This window comes from Hippopotamus amphibius, chromosome 11 (assembly GCF_030028045.1).
Source record: "Hippopotamus amphibius kiboko isolate mHipAmp2 chromosome 11, mHipAmp2.hap2, whole genome shotgun sequence".
NCBI classification, from domain to species: domain Eukaryota; kingdom Metazoa; phylum Chordata; class Mammalia; order Artiodactyla; family Hippopotamidae; genus Hippopotamus; species Hippopotamus amphibius.
In genome coordinates this window covers 66901311-66921256 of record NC_080196.1, presented here as the reverse complement: position 1 = coordinate 66921256, position 19946 = coordinate 66901311, and the positions used below count along the sequence as shown (strand labels likewise).

Here is a 19946-nt window from a genome sequence, read left to right as displayed (position 1 = left end):
ATAAATATTCAAAAGAGGATGGAGAGGGGAATACAAACAACAGCAGGAGGTTCTAAGGTGAGGAAGCTGGGCGGGGCGGGGCGGGGGCGGGGAGGGTCCTAGGGTTTAGCGCTAGAATCCCTGTCCTAGCGCTGGGATTCGAATCCAGGCCCCAGAACTCTTCCCACTACTGCATGCTACCTCTCCATTTATGGAGTGTTAATTAGATGACGGCAGTAGTGATTAGCACTTTTTTCGGAGACGCTCGTAGATCGCCTTTGTGGCCTATTACGATTACCACTGTGCAGGACCGATAGGACCATCGCCTTACAAGTGGGTGTTCTCTGATTCCCTTCAAACATAACCACGCCCGCACTTTCATTCACTTGCTACAGTGGATCGGAAGGAGGAGGCGTGCGACTGCTTGGAAGGTTCACCGCTCGCCCAGGTCCTCTGCTCTGCAGTTGAGGTGTCAGGTTTCAATCCTCCAGGGCCACGGGACGTCGCAAAGTGCACCGTGCGGCGACCGCCTCCGCCTCCAAACCTCTACTGAGACAGCGAGCGGAGGCTCACTTCAGACGCGCGGCCGCGCACTCGGCCTGCCCCAGACCGAGGCTGTGCCCCGCGGCAGAGGCTGCTTCTGGGCTGCGCTGGCTGGGCGCGCTGGGAGGAGGTGATCGCAGCTGGGCCGGGACTTCCTTCCTCCACCGCAGGACAACAAAACAAGCCGGCCGCAGGCACCGGGCTCTTGGCAACCGTCTGGGCGGGAGGCGCAGCGATGGGCTCCGTGCTGAGCAGCGATAGCGGAAAATCCGCGCCAGCCTCGGCCACCCCGCGGGCCCTGGAGCGCAGGGGAGACCCGGAGCTGCCCGTTACGTCCTTCGACTGCTCCGTCTGCCTCGAGGTGTTGCACCACCCCGTCCGGACCCGCTGTGGCCACGTGTAAGTGCCAGGGGGGCTGGGTTTGCGCGCCCACCCCCTGGGGAGGGCGATGTTAGCGGAGCCGTGGGGATGGGGGAGGGGGGGGTGTTCAGAAGCCAGCGCTTGTTGGAAACTGATGCAGGGAGGGACCTAGACCTGTGGAGTGCGGGCCATGGGGAAAGTGCCCAGTCGGAAGATGACACTGGATTTCAGGAGGAGAAAACACCAACAAGCGGGCCCTGCAGCCCCTCTAGTGCCACCTCCTCCCGCAGCCCAGTGCGGAGTCCCCGGGGATGGGGATTCCAGGCGCGGGAGCCGCGGGGAGCCAGGGCTCGCCGGCTGAGGAGGGTGCGCTTGGCTGGAGGAGCAGCACCGCCTGGGCCCGAGGCAGGGGCTCCCGCAGAGCGCAGTTACCGCTCCACTCGGTTAATCGGGCTGTGCTTCCCGCTCCGCCCGGAACCCGGGTTCGTTTTGTTTTGCTGGCTCTGTGCACGTGTTCGGGAACGCCCGCGAGGCTGGTCTCTTGGGCAAACAAGGATCTGTGCAAACTGTCCTTCCATCCCCACGTCCCTTTCCCAACACAGACACACACACACACACACCCTCCCCCAAAGATCTATCAAACTGGACCGGCCAAGTGCTTTCTGTAGTCGTTGGAGTTTAACAAGCCACCAGAGTGGGTCTGGTGCTTGAACGGTACCCCCAAGTCCGTGAATGCAGCCGTTTAAAACCCAGCCAACCGAGTGACGGAGGTTGCAGACTACCTGCTTACCCACGGCCTCCCCACATCGGTAGGAAGTAGAGATAAAAAAATAACTGTCTTAAAAAGCACGTACACACTAACTAAAACTCGCTGTTAGCGCACGGCCGTGGTAGTTTCTAGGAAGAGTTTAAAAACAAAACCCCTATATAAAATAGGCACGTCCTTAATGTGTGCCCGAGTAACCAGTAGTGGGGGTTGGATCTGTGAGTTTGTGTTCTCTGTTTGCTTAAAAGCTTTCTTCCCGTGGATACGTGGGTGTGTGAGGGTGAGGCGGGGGCGGGGGCGGAGGAGGGGACTGCATGGAGCATGAGTGGAAACCCACGTAATGTCTTTTTTGGACCGCCGACTAACTAGGTTGATGAAGCTTCGCGGCAATAAGTGCTTTTTGGCTTACCAGGAAAAAAGAAGTATCATAAATTATGAATGCAAGTGGACAGAACGTCTTTAAAAGGACTTAGATGGTCCTTGACACCTATAGCCTAGTATCTGAGAAGCAGTTTTCAACACTGAAAAGCCCAGCAGAGAGCCAGGGAGAAAAATCTGCAGCCCACACAAGGTTTAAAGAAAGAGTGCCCCTGGGCATTATTTTGTGGCTGTATTTTCCGGGCCTGTTGGTTCAGTTTTGTACTTTAAACTCAAGGGTAGTTTACCTCCTGTCTGATTAGAGATGTTGTTTCCCAGCTGTCCAGATGTAGCTCACTGACATAATCCCCAAGGCCCAGATGGAAGCCGAGATGTTATTGTGTTATATATGAAATATATTGATTAGTTCAGAGCAGTAATAATCTCAGGATAACTACAGTTAAATTTAGTCTGTATTAGCATTACAACTTTTAGGTTGTGCTAAAAACACAGAGTGGGCATCAAGTCTTGAAGATTTTCTTTTGTAGAACTGAATTGGGCAGCTTCGCTTATTGGAGATTGCTATCTGATTGTTTCCCCTGGACTGGGTTTTGAATGCTATAACTTGGTGTTTTCAGTGTTTTGCTCTGCTAAAGGGTAATATAAATTTGCAAAATGTTAAATCCTTTGTTTAATCTTTCTCTTTGTTAGAGTGAGTAGGAAACCAGCAACTGGAAAAATAGTCATGAAGTAGCACAAAAAGGGCTGGAGAAATTGCCTTCCCTCATTTTACTGTTCTTTGTTTTGACAAATCTATGTCCATTGTTCTGGCAGTGGGCAGAATTTCCATATACCTACTTTTGACAAATTTACTTGGGCCTCTTCCCCTTTGTAAATGTTAACTTGAGTCCCTTCTGCTTTGGAGACGGTTTGTACTTCCTAAATGAATTAGTCTTCCATTGAACTTAAAATGGAAAATGAGGAAATGCAAATGAATATTCCATACTTAAGCTAATTTCCAAACTAGCTGAACTAGGTTGTTTATGCTAATTTCTGTTTATAAACCAGTTCGAAGTCAAGCAAGTATAACATGGCAATAATACCTTGAATGAATATGTATATATGTATTGTGATGCAGTAAAACAGTGAGCTTGATGGAGAGCAGAATTTGAAATTCTACTCTGCCACTAACCAGCTGTGTAATCAAGTTGCTTAATCTTTAGGAATCTCAGTTTCTTCATTTGTAAAGTAGAGTGGGTAATGGAATTTTTATGAGTATTTAAAGTGTAAAATAGCCCATAATATAGGTTCAAAACATTTCTTTTTTTTTTTCTTTTAACTTTTATTGGAGTATAGTTGATCTACAATGTTGTATTAGTTTCAGGTGTCAAAACATAGTTTGCATTTCCACCAAAATCGTTCCATAAAGCAAACAAAAACCCATGAACAGGCTTTGTTTATTATCTCTGTATTTCTTTTGGAGTAAAACTGGGCCACAAAAAGATAGATCTATGACATTTCCAAGATGTCCCAGGTAGCCTTACTTGTAGCTTAGTTCTTTTTTCCTTTGGTGGACTTTAAGAAGTTCCATTTTAATGTTCTGTCATTTCAGTGTCTTTTATATCTCTGTATCAGTGTTAAAAATAGATTTGGAGGGAGTAGATGAGTTGAAACCGTATAAGTGAAACTAAAAGGAATATGATTTACATTTAAAAGAAACATTCAAAGAAATGTAGTATGGTAGATACCGAGGGAGACAAAAGTTGAAGACAGATAAAGCAAAGCAGGGGCAGAGTTTAGCTCAGGAGGAAGTTAATGAACTCATGATTAGGCCTGTTGAATGGACAGTAGTCTGATAGGGAGACGTCTAAATGGAAATGTCCCAAAGGCACTGGGAAAGTGGGTTTAAGGAGAGAGGTCAAGGCTGGAGCTAAGGGAGTTACTGAAAAGGGTCAAGAGGTTGAGAATGGGCCTAAGAGAGCTAAGTACAAACCAGAGCAGACCGGACCGCACGAAGAGCCACATTGCCATGGAACTGAATTGGGTTGAGTTGCTGCAAGTCACAGAATTTGTCTAATTTTTTAAATGAAACTATTGATAATTCTAAAGTGCTTTCAAGTAAATGGATTAAAACGTTCCATTTGTGGTCAGGTATGAGCATCAAATTTGTGGTTCTCTGAGTAGAGTCTGAGGGTTTCCTGATGCGTTTTAAACTGACCCAGAAATAGATATCAGTGCTTTCATTTTTTTTTAATTTCACTATATTTTATTTTATATTAAAAATTTTTGTTGAGGTATAATTAACATATTATATTAGTTTCAGGTGTGTAGCATAATGATTCGATTTTTGTAAATATTGCAAAAATGATCACCACCAAAAGTCTAGTTAACGTCTGTCAGAATATATGGTTACAAAATTTTTCTTTCTTGTGATGGTAACTTTTAAGATATACTCTCTTAGCATCTTTCAAATAAGCAATACGGTATTATTAACTGAGTCACCTTGTTGTATATTACATCCCATGACTTATTTTATAACTCAAAGTTTGTACCTTTTGACTCCCTTCACCCTTTCTGCTTCCAGCACCTACAGTGCTTTCATTCTTACAGGAGGTATGCAATCCTAAATACTTCTTTTTTAACCTATGATTAAAGCTATTTATCCTATTATTTATTATAGATATTTATTACTTACTTATATGTTTTCTATTAGTGAGGGTTCTCCAGAGAAACAAGCAATACATATATATAAATATATGGAGAGGGAGAGAAAGAGAGATTTGATTTTAAGGAATTGATTTACATTAAGGATAATGTCTCTACTTAAAGTTAACTGATGATAGATGTTAACCAGAACTACAAAATACCTTCACAACAACACTTACTTAAGTTTTGGGTTAAACAGCTGAGTACTATAGGCTAGCTAAGTTGATATATAAGACTAACCATCACATCTTTTCAACAAGTGTTTAAGGGTTATTAAAATCTGGTGATCAGGGACTTGGCACAGTGGTTAAGAATCCACCTGCCAATGCAGGGGACACGGGTTCGATCCCTGGTCTGGGAGGATCCCACATGCCACAGAGCAGCTAAGCCGATGTTCCACAACCACTGAGCCTGTGCTCTAGGGCCCGTGTGCCACAACTTCTGAAGCCCGCGCACCTAAGAGCCTGTGCTCTGCAACAAGAAAAGCCACTGCAATAAGAGGCCCACGCACTGCAACAAAGAGTAGCCCCTGCTCGCCACTGCTAGAGAAAGCACACGCAGCCAACGAACACCCAACGCAGCCAATAATAAATAAACAAATAAATAAATTTATAAGAAAAAAACAACAACCTGGTGATCAAAACCAAAAATTAGATCATAATCAGGCTTTGCTAGATGACCCTTCATAATTCTCCTCAGAAGTCTGGCTGTCGGGCAGCCATGCACACACCTACATGCTGCTCAAGCAGACAGTAGGAATCCACAGTTTTGTTTTCTTTTAATTAAAATCATTGTTCATTTAGTTTCATCACTGTCATTTTAGTTTGCTGTGGGTTGTTTGGTTAGATCTGCTATTGCACGGGGTGCATTCATTTTTTGATCCAGCCAACATGGCCTGCTCTTTGCTGAGCATGCAGACGCAAAGGCTTATCCTTTTGGAGTTTGCATTCTTCGGAGGAAGATGGACAATAAAGAAGATGCAAGTGTTAAGTATGTAGTTTGTTATATAGTTGATGGTGTTATGGTTAAAAAAATAAGACAAAACTGAGATGGGAAGTATGTGGGGAAGTTGCAATGTTAGGTTATTTAGAGCAACGCTTTTTTTTTTTTTTTTTTTAATTTTTTGGCCCTGCCATGCGGGATCTTAGTTCCCCAACCAGGGATTGAATCCACGCCCCCTGCAGTGGAAGCGGGGAGTCTTAACCACTGGACCTCAGAGGAAGTCCCAGAGCAGTGCTTCTTAAATTACCAGTTGTAAAGAACCAGTGAGGTGTTTCGTTTTAATTTCCAGCCCATCACAGAGCAATACTTTTATAAACTAAAAAATGTATTATGGAAAAATGAAATTTAAAAATACCAAAGATAGGGAGTTCCCTGACAGTTCAGTGGTTAAGACTCAGCGTTTTCACTGCTGGTGGCCCTGGGTTCAGTCCCTGGTTGGGGAACTAATATCCTGCAAGCTGTGCAGTATGGCTAAAAAAGAAAACTCCACAAAAATACTAAAGACATATAAATACAAGCCATCATTTGAAAAATTATTATTAGATTCAACAGACATAATATTACTGTCAGATTTCTATACAAGTTTCTGAGTGCTTCTCACAACCTCTGTACTTAAGATGGACTGTAAATAAACAGGGCCTGGGACTTCCCTGGTGGTCCAGTGGTTAGGACTCTGTGCTTCCACTGCAGGGCGCAGGAGTCAGTCCATGGTTGGGGAAGTAAGATGCCACAAGTAGCGCAGTGTGGCCAAAAGAAAAAATGGGAAAAAAAGCAGGGCCTGATTTTGTGCAGTCTTGGTCTAGAGGAAAGCAGGAGGTGAGGAAGCTAGTTTGACTAGAACACAAGTGAGTGGGGGGCATTTGTATGGGGAGTGGGGACATTTATTACAAGAAGTTTGGCTTTTCCTCTGAGTGAGGATTTTGAGCAGATTCACGGCTTGAGCTGATTGAAAAGGACCGCTTGGGCTGCTAAGAACAGTCTGTAGTGGGAGGAGCAAGATGAGGAGGGTGAGTCAGAGGCTACCACAGTCATCAAGGGGAGAGAGAACGGGAGCCGCGTGACACCAGTGGAGGTGGTGAGAATGGTAGGACTTGAGGTATCTTTGAAGGTGCTGGTCACACGATGGATTCGATTTGGAGTGTGGGAGAGAGTGAAGAATCAAGGATGGGGCTTCCTAGGTGGCACAGTGGTTAAGAATCCGCCTGCCAATGCAGGGGACATGGCTTCGATCCTTGCTCCAGGAAGATCCCACATGCCGTGGAGCAACTAAGCCCGTGTGCCACAACTATTGAGGCTGCACTTTAGAGCCCGTGAGCCACAACTATTGAGCCCATGTGCTGCAACTACCGAAGCCCATGCGCCTAGAGCCGGTGCTCCACAACAAGAGAAGCCACAGCAACGAGGAGCCCGTACACCACAATGAAGAATAGCCCCCACTCACCACACCTAAAAAAGAAAGCTGGCACACAGCCAAAAAGCCCCAACACAGCCAATAAAATAAATAAATAAATAAATAAATAAATTTATTTTAAAAAAGAAAAAAAGAATCAAGGATGGCTGCAAAGTGCTTGGCCTTAGTGAAGGCTGGAGTCGCTCTAACTGAGATGGGAGAGACTAAGAGGACAGGCTGAAGATCAGGGTTAAGTCAAGAGCCCAGTTACTGACAAGCCAAGTTTCAGACAACTGGGTGGAACTATTGAGTGGGCGGTTGGATGTGTGAGGCTAGAGTTCAGAAGAGGAACTGGGCTGTAAGTAATAAAACTGGGAAGCATAAACATATACTTGATAAAAACCCATGGGCCTGGATGAGCTCATCAAGGAGTAAGTATAGTTAGAAAATAGAGGGCCAAGGACTGAGCGGTGGTGCCCACCACTATTTAGAAGCTGGGACATGGAAACCAAAAAAGCAGCAGCCAAAGAGGAGGTAGGAAACCCCCTGATGTCCTGGAGGCTGAGTGAGTACAAGAAGTATTTTCCAGGGAGGAGGGACCCACTGAATCCAGCGCTGCTTTAAAGGTCAAATACATGAAGACTGAGAATTGACCACTGGATTTAGTAATGTGGAGGCTATTGGTGGCCTTTGGAAGTGCAGTTTCAGTAGAATGTGGGCTCAGAGGCCTAATTGGAGCTGTTCACAAGTGATCAGAGAAGCGAGTTAGAGGTGGGGAGTACAGAAAACCCGTTCATGGAGTTGGGAGGTAAAGGGAGGAGAGAGGTTGGGGCAATAGCTGGAAAGAAAAGTGGGATCAAGAAAATTTTCTTTTAAAAGAAGAACAATGGGATATTTTGTATGCTGATGGAAATGAACCAATAATGAGGGAAATTTTGACGCGCAGGAGAGAAGAGAGGATTGCAGAGCTAGGACTTACAGTGGGGGGCTTGGCCTTAGGTAGGAGAATGGACAGTTCATCCATTTAAGAGGATGTAGAATATTAAATGGGCACAGATGCAAGTAGTTGAATTGAAGTCGTGGGAGTTCATGGAAGTTTCCCATCTGATTACAAATTATCATTCACATGATATTTGACCTGTGATTTGATTTTTTTTTTTTTTTTTTGTGGTTGCTCTGGGTCCTAGTTTTGGCTCACAGACTCCTTAAGTGTGGCACGTGGACTCCTTAGTTGAGGTATGCATGTGGGATCTAGTTGCCTGATCAGGCCCCCTGTATTGGGAGCACAGGGTCTTAACCACTGCACCACCAGGGAAGTCCTTGATTTGATTTTTTATTGAAGTATAGTTGCTGTACAATATCCTATGTTACAGGTGTACAATATAGTAATTCATAATTTTAAAATTTATAGTTATAAAATATTAATAGTTATTAATATTGGCTGTATTCCCCATGTTGTACAATATATCCTTGTAGCTTATTTTATACCGAATAGTTTGTGTCTCTTAATCCCCTACCCCTAAACTGCCCCTCCCCCCTTTCCCTTTCCTCACCGGTAACCACTAGTTTGTTCTCTGTATCTGTGAGTCTGCTGCTTTTTTGTTATAGTCCATAGTTTGTTGTATTTTTTAGACTGCACATATAAATGATATCATACAGTATTTGCCTTTCTCTGTCTGATTTATTTCACTTAGCATAATGCCCTCTAAGTCCATCCATGTTGCTGCAAATGGTAAAATTTTGTTCTTTTTTTTGTGGCTGAGTAGTGTTCCATTCATCTTCTTCATCCATTCATCTGTTGATGGACACTTAGGTTGCTTCCATATCTTGGCAATTGTAAGTAATGCTGCTATGAACATTGGGGTATGTGTATCTTCTCGAAGTAGTGTTTTCATTTTTTTTGGATATATACCCAGGAGTGGAATTGCTGGGTCATATGGTAGTTCTATTTTTAGTTTTTTTGAGAAACTTCTGTACCGTTTTCCACAGCAGCTGCAACAGTCTACATTCTCACCAACAGTGTACAAGGGTTCCCTTTTCTCCACTTCCTCACCAACATTTGATATATGTGTTCTTTTTGGTGACAGCCATTCTGACAGGTGTGAGATGATGTCTCACTGTGGTTTTGATCTGCATTTCCGTGATGATTAGCAATCTTGAGCATCCTTTCATGTGCCTGTTGACCTTTGATTTGATTTTAAGATGAAACTTTGCAGTTTAAATATGAACTATCCAGGCTCGTGATGCTAAAACAAATGTATGTAGAATGCCTTCTCCTTCTAACGTACATGGGTAAGCATCACTTGAAATAGAATGATTGGAGTCTTTTGTATCATCAAGACCCAAAACTCTTGAGAGCCACTGCTCTAATAAAGGAATGCTGCTTTCCAAATTGTCACTCCTTTAAGGTCTGATGCTTAGTAGGTGTTAAGTATTTTGAATTAATGAATGACTCTAAGACAAAATTTGGATACTTTGGTGAGTACCACTTTGGACAACCACTTCATAGTGCCAGCCAACGGATGCTATGGAGTTTGAGTGATAGATAGGAGTTTCATGTTAGGTTTTGAACTCCTTTCCTTTTATGGGGTTACTCATCTGTGCCTGTATTACTGAGAATCTTAGAAAGATGTAATTAAGCTGGCCTGAAATTTGCCTCATCTGGTGATTGGACTGCTCTGTGTTTACTTAGCAACATGAGCGTTGGCACAGGCACATTCAATATTAGTGATTCTATTAGGTTACATATCCTCCAACAAACAGAACCTAAATAATGTAGCAGATTGAATGCCAAGATTCTCTTTAGAACCTGACTACTGGTCCTAGGGCTAGCAGCTTTGCAGAATCTCAGCCCCCAACTCAGATCTGCTGAATCGCAATCTGCATTTTCACCAAGTGCCCATACGATTTATATCCATTTTAAGGTTCAAGAAGCATAGCCTCAGATAACCCTCTTTGGTTGACAGTAAGATACAGCAAGTTGAGGACAGTGTTTGAGGGTTATAGAGAGGCACCCCTCTAAGATTGTAGATTAAAGGAAATAAAATTTTCTTTAGGGGGTTAAGTATAAAAATCAACACGTAATGGAGTGTAGAGATATGCAGAGTCAATTTTTGGAGGCCGAATGATTCCCAGGATGGACTTTGAGCATAATCTAATTGAATACATAAACACCTCCAAGGAAATCTTGAGGGGCAGTGGCTGAGGGCCTGTTCTCCAAGAATAGCTGCACTTGGGCCTGTCCAGGGAGATCTATCCATCATTGCTGAAGAGGGAGACGGGGGTGTGTGTGTGTGTGTGTGTGTGTTTCTTGTCCTGTGTTGGAGTATGTTAGCCCAAGACTCACCCTCTCTTTGAATAACAGTTGCAACTCCCCTTATTCTGTTTATATGTTCCAGCTCCCCAAGGGAGCCCAAGATTTTCATTCAGCTTCATATTGGCCTACCCACAGTGAGGCAGCCCAGTGATGAGAACATAAAGAAAATATCAGAATAACCACATGTTGCCAAGGGCTTCTTCCAGAACCACATTTGGGGACCACCTCTGGGTACATATTTTGCCTGTCTAGCCCTAGGCCCCATGGAGTCCCTACTACATCCCTTTCTTCTTTAATTCTCCTACACTTAGGGTGCAGTTTTCCCTCTTAAGACTGCGTACATAACTTTACCCAGTGTCCTCAGCAACGCTTTCCCCATTTTCCTCCAATACCTTGCCGACCTTTCTGTTATACAAGTTTTATTGCTAATCACTTAATTAGAGAAACAGAAAGGAGTTAATAAAATAAACAATGGGGGTGGAATAATTAAGTTTCCAGCTGGTTTTAAAATTCTTAGAGTCATTATCTCATTCCGGATTGATGTCATCAGGAGCTGCAAACTCAACAGGGGAGAGGCAAGTGGTGTGAGTGAGTGAGGAGGGTGGGTACCTACAGGAAGGGGCACTGACCCATGTGGCCATGTGGGAACTGAGTCCAGAGTTGCAGGAGACCTAGCTTGTCAAGAGAAGCCAGAAATTTGAATTCGTGTGTGAAATCTGATTTTAAAGCAGTGACACCTCGGGACTTCCGTGGTGGTCCAGTGGTTAAGACTCTGTGCTTCCACTGCAGGGGACATGGGTCAGATCCCTGGTCGGGGAACAAGATCCGGCAACGCCGCAAGGCACGGCCAAAAAAAAAAAAAGAAAAGAAAAGAAAAAAAGGTGATGACACTACACTCATTCAGAATTTTTGAACACATTAAACTGGTCTTTTAAAAAAAACGTAGTTGACTTTCATCCCCAGCTTCTATCTTTCACCTGCATTCTCCTCCTTCTGATCATGTCTACTGTGATTTGTCCTTCTCAACCACCTCATGGAGGAGGAGAAGGGGACAAGCAAATAGGAATGCCTTATCTCCTTGGGTTTGTGTCCATTTTCACCCCTTGGGTTCTTCCAGAAGGACCAAACACTCTTATCTATTAATGGAAACATTGGGCCCCGCCCAGAAAATTCTCCCTTGGCCCACTCCTCATAACCGATTTAGTTATTTCAATCCATGGGCCATTTACTGAGTAGCTGCTCTGTGCCTGGGGCTGTGTGGGAGGGATGTCTACAGGATCCTCAATGGTTCTGTCCTGTGTAAATGTCTGTGATTCTCATGCAGTTACCCACCTGTTGTCACTGGGGCATTTTTTGTTTTGTTGGGTTGTGTTTTTCAGCTTTATTGAGGTCATACAGTACATAATTGTATACAACTCTGTAACCACCACCACCACCACCAAGATCTAGAACAGTTAGTTCCATTACCTTAAAAAGTTCCCTCGAACAGATATACACTATTATATATACAATAGACAAACAATAAGGATCTACTGTATAGCACAGGGAGCTATATTCAATATCTTGTAATAACCTATAATGGAAAAGAATCTGAAAAAGAATATGTATAACTGAATCACTTTGCTGTACACCTGAAACTAATACATTGTAAATCACCTATACTTCAATTAAAAAAAAAAAGGCCAAGTAAAAAGACCTAAAAACTCAGAAAAATAAAGTTCCCTTGATCCTTTGCAGTCAATCCACTCCCCAGACTCCTGGCCCCCAGGCAACCCCATCTGCTTTCTGTCACTGAGCTTTGGAGTCATACAGTAAATAGTCTTTTGTATTTGACGTCTTTCACTTACCCTAAGGGGGCATATATTTATTGTCATTTGGTATATTGTAAGCCCTTTTGCCTCTGCTTCCCAAATCAACCCTAAATCTGCATGTCCGCTTACACTGTCTATACTGCTACTTTGCTGGTCTAAGCCACCATCCTCTCTTGAATCCACTCTTACAATGGACTTAACACTGGACTCTGAGCTCTGGCTCTCGTTCCCCTGTAATCCATTCCTCACACAGGAGCCAGTGATCTGTGTCATGTGATTCAGGTTGTATCACTCTCCCACTTTAAACCCTGCAATGCCTTCCCATCAAGCTTAGCTCTGGCTTTATCGTTGGTCTCCTACCTACCTTACTGTCCCACACATCTCCAATTACCCTTCCCCATAGCCCCTGCATTTCAACCACGCTGGCTTTCTGTACTCAGCAAAATGGTCCCTGTTTTTTTGTACCTTTTGTTTTCAGCTTAGGAAACCATTCCTAGATCTTCCTAAGACTGATGCCTTCAAATGTCATCTCAGGAACCACCCATCTCACTGCTCCCTCTGCCCTGCCCGCACTATTTTTGTTGACTGTTTTATTTTTCTCAGAGCATTTATTGTTTGCCGGTCTATTTGTTTATCTGCTCATTTCCTCTCTCCTCCTTGTAGAACTCTGAGAGCCGGGGCCTCAGGCACTGCCGTGGTTTCACCTCTGGCATGTCAAACACCGTCTGGCAACCACAAGCTATTATTGAAAACTTCGTTAGTGAATACATGCTTATATGGTTGGGTCTGAGGAGATTTGTGCAGATTTTATAAGGTCTTCATTATAACCATGGAATCACTGTTCTTGCTGAAAGCCACACAAATTCATTTTTTTTAAGTTTTGTATTTTCTCCCTTCAGCCTTTTATTATCTTTCAAATTGTTCTATGCACTGTAAATTTATTTAAATAATCATAAAGGCAAAGTAATCTTTTCCTCACACTGAATTTGGATGCTCTTAAAAATTTTTTTTTTCTTTTGATCTTTATTGGAGTGTAATAGCTCTACACTGTTATGCCAGTTTCCACTGTACAACAAAGTGAATCAGCTGCATTTATACATATATCCCCATATCGCATCACTCTTGAGCCTCCTTCCCACCCTCCCTATCACACCCCTCTAGGTCATCACCAGTCATCGAGTTGATCTCCCTGTGCTATGCAGCAGCTTCCCACTAGCCATGCATTTTACATTTGGTAGTGTATAAATATCATTACTACTCTTTCACTTTGTCCCAGCTTCTCCTTCCCCACCTCCCCATGTCCTCAAGTTCATTCTCTGCATCTGCATCTTTATTCTTCTGCCACTGAGTTCATCAGTACCACTTTTTTTTTAGATTCCATATATGTATTAACATACAGTATTTGTTTTTCTCTTTCTGACTTACTTCACTCTGTATGACAGACTCTAGGTCCATCCACTTCGCTACAAATAACTCAATTTGGTTCCTTTTTATGGCTGAGTAATATTCCATATGTATATGTGCCACATCTTCTTTATCCATTCATCTGTCGATGGACATTTAGGTTGCTTCCATGTCCTGGCTATTGTAAATAATGCTGCAGTGAACATTGTGGTACCTGTATCTTTTTGAATTATGGTTTTCTCAGGGTATATGCCCAGTAGTGGGATTGCTGGGTCATATAAAAATATCATTTTAGAAAATGTTTTTCTCTTCAAATCACATTCTATTAAATATTTTAGGTCTCTCATCCTCCAAGCATTTCCCTTCCCAGTTTTCCGATTAAGTTTTTTTGAAAAGTAAAGAAAATTTAAGTCATAGTAAGGTGGTTAATTTTCCCTAACATTTTATTATGAAAAATGTCAAACATACAGCTAAAATAATTGTACAGTGAACACCCATATATGTATACCTATTTCTGCAGTTGTTAATTTTGCCATATTTACTTTTATCTCTCACTTTATCACATACCTGTACATCCATCAATCCATCTTATTTTTTGATGCATTTTAGAGTGGGTTACAAACATCAGCACACTCTACCCCTTCTCATATCAGCACGCATAATATTAACCAGAGTTCAGCATTTATGGGATTTTTTAAAGGTAAATTACACATATAGTGAAATGCACACCTCCTAGGTATAACATTTGCTAAGCTTTGACCAATGTTTAGCCCAAACCCCTATCAAGATATAGAATAGTCTCATTGCCCCCATATGGTTCCCTTATGCCCCTTCCCAGCCATCCTTGTCTGTGTACCCACATAGGCAATCATCATTGTGTTATTTTTTTTCCTATCATAGATCAGTTTTGCCTACTCAAGAATTTCAGATAAGTGGAATTACACAAGATGTACTTTCTTGTGTCTGGTTTCTTTTTTTTTTAAATTTATTTTATTGACGTATAGTTGATTTACAATGTTGTGTTAGTTTCTGGTGTACAGCAGTGATTCAGTTATATATATTTATGTATACTTTTTCATATTCTTTTCCATTATGGTTTATTACATAATATTGAATATAGTTCCCTGTGCTACACAGTAGGACTTTGTTGTTTATTCATTCTATATATAACAGTTTGCATCTGCTAATCCCAAACTCCCAATCCACTTTCCCCATATCCCCTCCCCCTTGGCAACCACAACTATGTTCTCTATGTCTGTGAGTCTGTTTCTGTTTCATAGATAAGTTCACGTGTCTGGCTTCTTTACTTAGTATGTCTTTAAGATTCATCCATGTTATTGCTTGTATCAGTAATTTGCTCTTTTTTTTTTTTTTTGGCTGTGTTGGGTTTTCTTTGCTGTGTGTAGGCTTTATCTCTAGCTGCAGCAAGCGGGAGCTACTCTTCATTGTGGTGCACGGGCTTCTCACTGTGGTGTCTTCTCATTGCGGAGCATAGGCTCTAGGTGCATGGGCTTCAGTAGTTGTGGCCCATGGGCTCAGTAGTTGTGGCTCACAGGCTCTAGAGTACTGGCTCAGTAGTTGTGGTGCATGGGCTTAGTTGCTCCTGGGCATGTGGGATTTTCCTGGACCAGGGATTGAACCCATGTCCCCTGCATTGGCAGGTGCATTCTTAACCCCTGTGCCACCAGGGAAGTCGCAATTGGTTCTTTCTTATTTCTGTATAGTATTCCATTGTAGGAATGTGCCTCGAGTTGTTTATTCAGTTTCTTGTTGATGGATATCTGGGTTATTTCCAGTTTGGGGCTATTATGAAAACATTCTTTCTGAATACTCTTGTACAAATGGATATATTTTTTATTTCTCTTGTAAATACATGGGCTTGGTATTACAGGGTCAAGGGGTGCCTGTAAGTTTTGTTTTATCAGAAACTACCAGACCATTTATCCCAAGTGGTTGTAAGTACCTGACTTTTTAAAAGAATTGTTTATTGTGTAGGTAATATGATTATATGGTTCACACTTAAAATTTGACGGTGAAAATACCCTTCTTCTGCCACATACCCTTTCTTTCCAGTACCCATTTCTCCAGCAGGTAGGTAAATATTATTCTCTTTACCCTAAATGTTTTTATACATCAACAAACCTGTAAGAAGCTCACACTCTATATACACTTCTACACTTTGCTTTCTAAGAGGTTTTAGTTTTGAGTTATCATGTCTATGTGCCCTTTTATATAATATATATTACCTAAAGCTGAATAGCCCTGTGAGGATTCTGATTAGACAATTCAGAAAATGTTTGATCACTTGTATATTTTTCATGCCAAGGTACTAAGGTGGCGATGGTAGGTGCTTCAGCTCTCATGACTTGAATTTGGTAACTATATCTTTAAGGGGAGAATGTTCCCCTCAGATCTTTTGAACTAAGCAGTTCTGCAGTCTTGCTTCTGCACTCCAGAAAATGAGACTTGAGCTGCAGCAGCATCTAGTACCTTTCCATGGTAACACTTCTAAAAGTTGTGGTTTTTATATATTCATAATCAGTAAGTTCAGTCTGCTCTGAAACACCTTGATCTTGATGTGTCTTCTCCACTTCATAATCACTTCTATTAAAAGGAGTACAGTTAGTTGACTAATCTACCAGATTAGCAACTAATATTCTCACATAATGCAACAACATCTATATAACGTTCACCTGAGAGTTTCGTGCCACAGGTAACACCACTGTACAGACTAGGGGGAGGGGGCAGTTATAGGGAGGGACTTGATTTTTTAAATGCCTCAATAAATTGATATGGCCACTATAGAGAACAATATGGAGGTTCCTTAAAAATTAAAAATAGAACTATATGACCCAGCAATCCCACTCCTGGGCATATGCCCAGAGAAAACCATAATTCCAAAAAATACATGCATCCTAGTGTTCATTGAAGTCCTGTTTACAGTAGCCAGGACATGGAAGCAACCTAAATGTCCATCAACAGAGGGATGGATAAAGATGCGGTACAGGGCTTCCCTGGTGGCAGAGTGGTTAAGAATCTGCCTGCCAACGCAGGGCACACGGGTTCAAGCCCTGGTCCAGGAAGATCCCACATGCCGAGGAGCAAATAAGCCCATGTGCCACAACTACTGAGCCCACCTGCCACAGCTACTGAAGTCCAAGCGCCTGGAGCCCGTGCTCTGCAACAAGCCCGCGTGCCACAATGAAGAGTAGCCCCTGCTCTCTGCAACTAGAGAAAGCCCATGCACAGCAACAAAGACCCAATGCAGCCAAAATAAATAAAATAAAATATAGATATAAATAAATACATAAATAAAATTTTTTAAAAGATGTGGTACATATATGCAGTGGAATATTACTCAGTCATAAAAAAAGAACGAAATTATACCATTTGCAGAGATGTGGATGGACCTAGAGACTCAAAGAATGAAGTAAGTCAGAAAAAGAAAAAAAATATTGCATATTAATGCATATATGTGGAATCTAGAAAAAAAAGTATTGATGAATTTATTTGCAAAGTAGAAATAGAAACACGTAGAGAACAAACATGGATACCAAGGGGGTAAGAGTGGGGTGGGATGGATTGGGAGATTGGAATTGACTATATACACTACTATGTATAAAATAGATAATTAGTGATTACAGACTGTATAGCACAGGGAACTCTGCTCAACGCTCTGTGGTGACCTAAATGGAAAGGAAATCCAAGGAAGAGGGGACATGTGTATATGTGTGGCTGATTCACTTTGCTGTACGGCAGGAACTAACACAACATTGTAAAGCAGCTATACTCCAATAAAAAAACTTTTTTAAATGCCTCAAGTGTGCTGCTTTTCAAGAACATCTACGAGGAATTTCCACTGTTGTGGTTATCAATCATAGTTACAAAAACATGTATGAAGTATTTATAAAATAACAGCAGAATGAGATGGAGCTATATGTAATGAGGTGGATAGAACTACAATCTGTCATACATAGTGAAGTAAGTCAGAAAGAGAAGGACAAATATTGTATGCTAACTCACATATACGGAATCTAAAAATGGTACTGATGAACTCAGTGACAAGAACAAGGACGCAGATACAGAGAATGGACTGGAGAACTCGAGGTATGGGAGGGGGTGGGGGGTGAAGGGGAAACTGAGACGAAGCGAGAGAGTAGCACAGACATATATATACTACCAACTGTAAAATAGTCAGTGGGAAGTTGTATAACAAAGGGAGTCCAACTCGAGGATGGAAGATGCCTTAGAGGACTGGGGTGGGGAGGGTGGGGGGGACTCGAGGGGGGGCGTCAAGGAAGGGAGTGAATACGGGGATATGTGTATAAAAACAGTTGATTGAACCTGGTGTACCCCCCCAAAAAAAAAAAAAATAACAGCAGAAATGCACCCTAGGTAAAGCCCACAGGCTTATACAGGTAATCAGTGATCTCAAACCTTTTTGCTGCCTCTGCTTGTCACTGGGATGAATTAAAGTGTCTTTTAAAAGACTACAAACTTTGAGCCTCTCCCAAAACAGTTTGAGGATAAAAACACTGCTGTCTTCTGGCTTTGTGACTTGGGCAAGTTGTTACATCTCTCTGAACCTCAGTTTGCTATCAGTTAGGGTAAGGAGAAAGAGTGGCATTTAGGATTTCTGTGAGAGCGAAATGAGGTAAAATGAGGTAATGTACATCAGTGCCCACCACAGGGCGTGGCAGCAATATTCATCTTCTGTTTGTATTAGCATAAAACTCAAATCAGTTGTGAGAAAGGAGGGAAGACTTTCAGTTGACAAGAAACAGTGTTATATGCTTGCTCCTAAATTATGTAAACAAATGTCAGAACCATAGGTGTCGTATTAGAAATGTTAATTATGAGTTGAGCATTTGGACCATTTGTAGTAAATACCCTTCAAAGCTTACACGTGGAGAACCAGTTCTTAGGGACTCAAAGAAATGCAAGGACAGATGTGCCTTAGAACTTACAATTAATCACTTGAGGCAGATAGAAGTAAAATAGAGCAGAGGACAGGTCTTTTGATTCCAAAAGTATTGCTCTTTCCAACTGGGGCAGCTGTGGTTGTGGAAAGACAGGTTACTGAATTTTGAGTCAGAAAACCCCAGCTTAAGATCAACAAAGTTCAGGCACTTTCTGTAGATGTGACCTTGCTGAAGTAACCTAGACTCTGTGTACCTCGGTTTCCTCATCTGTAAAGGAAATAATGATCTTTCTTAAGGATTTCTTAAGGTTAAATGAATTAAGGTATGTGGAAGTGTTTTAAAATTTTGTAAATAAAAAAAGACAGCGAAGGGACTTTGCTGATGGTGCAGTGGTTAAGAACCTGCCCACCAATGGGTTTGAGCCCTGGTCCCGGAAGATCCCACAGGCCGAGGAGCAACTAAGCCCATGCACCACAACTACTGAGCCTGCACTCTAGAGCCCGCGAGCCACAACTATTGAATCCACATGTCGCAACTACTGAAGCCCGCACGCCCAGAGCCCGTGCTGCGCAACAAGAGAAGCCACTGCAATGAGAAGCCTGCGCACCGCAACGAAGAGTAGCCTGCACTTGCCACAACTAGAGAAAGCCCGCACACAGCAACGAAGACCCAACACAGCCAATAAATAAATAAATAAATAATTTTTTTTAAAAGCGGTGTATCAAATTTGAAATTATATAAAAATATGAAGTTACCAAATGACATTAATAACAAAAACACCTAGGAAGAAAAGGTTAGGAACCCAAGCAGATCCAGGGTTGTATCAATAAATAAAGAGCAGGACAGTCCCATCAAGTTGTTGCTGAATCGATCTTTATGTCACTCTGTTTAGTATTCATCTCCCAGAGAGAGGGTTTACTTACTTCGGCCAACATCAGGCACTCTGCCTGCAGCAGGGGATTGTGGGCACCTGGATTGAGGTCCCACCAGATAGTATCCCATATAAGAGGCGTAGTTCCTGCAGAGCCAAATCAGGATGCTGTGGCAAGAAAAGGGGGAAATGGGTGCTGGGCAGGCATAAACAGCAAGCAGGTGCAAGAACAGTGCAGGTGTGAGCATCCTCTGTGTGCGAATAAGAATTTTATAACAGGCAGTAGAGAGTACTTTTGAGAATCGGGAATGGCTAATATACTTAGGAATTTCGTTTGTGAAATTTCATTGAGCTGTATACCTATGATATGTGAACTTTTCAGTGTGTATAGTTTACTTAAACCTTAAAAAGCTTAACTTTTGCCATCTATAAATATTCCCAAATGGATATTATGTGCTGAGTTAAGAGCTATCAGATCATGCAAACGTGTATAACCTATTGAAATGCTCACTTTTACTT

General features: G+C 42.3%; 1 protein-coding gene across 1 annotated transcript in view; it reads left to right on the top strand.

Moving 5' to 3' along the window:
* The first annotated feature begins 548 nt into the window (after nucleotides 1-548).
* Nucleotides 549-19946, top strand: part of RNF125 (ring finger protein 125) — a 48495-nt gene continuing 29097 nt past the window's right edge. Inside the window, exon 1 of the mRNA XM_057700544.1 lies at nucleotides 549-921. Coding sequence (XP_057556527.1) covers nucleotides 758-921 — 164 coding nt within the window. The 5' untranslated portion in view covers nucleotides 549-757. The remainder of the gene's footprint in view (nucleotides 922-19946) is intronic.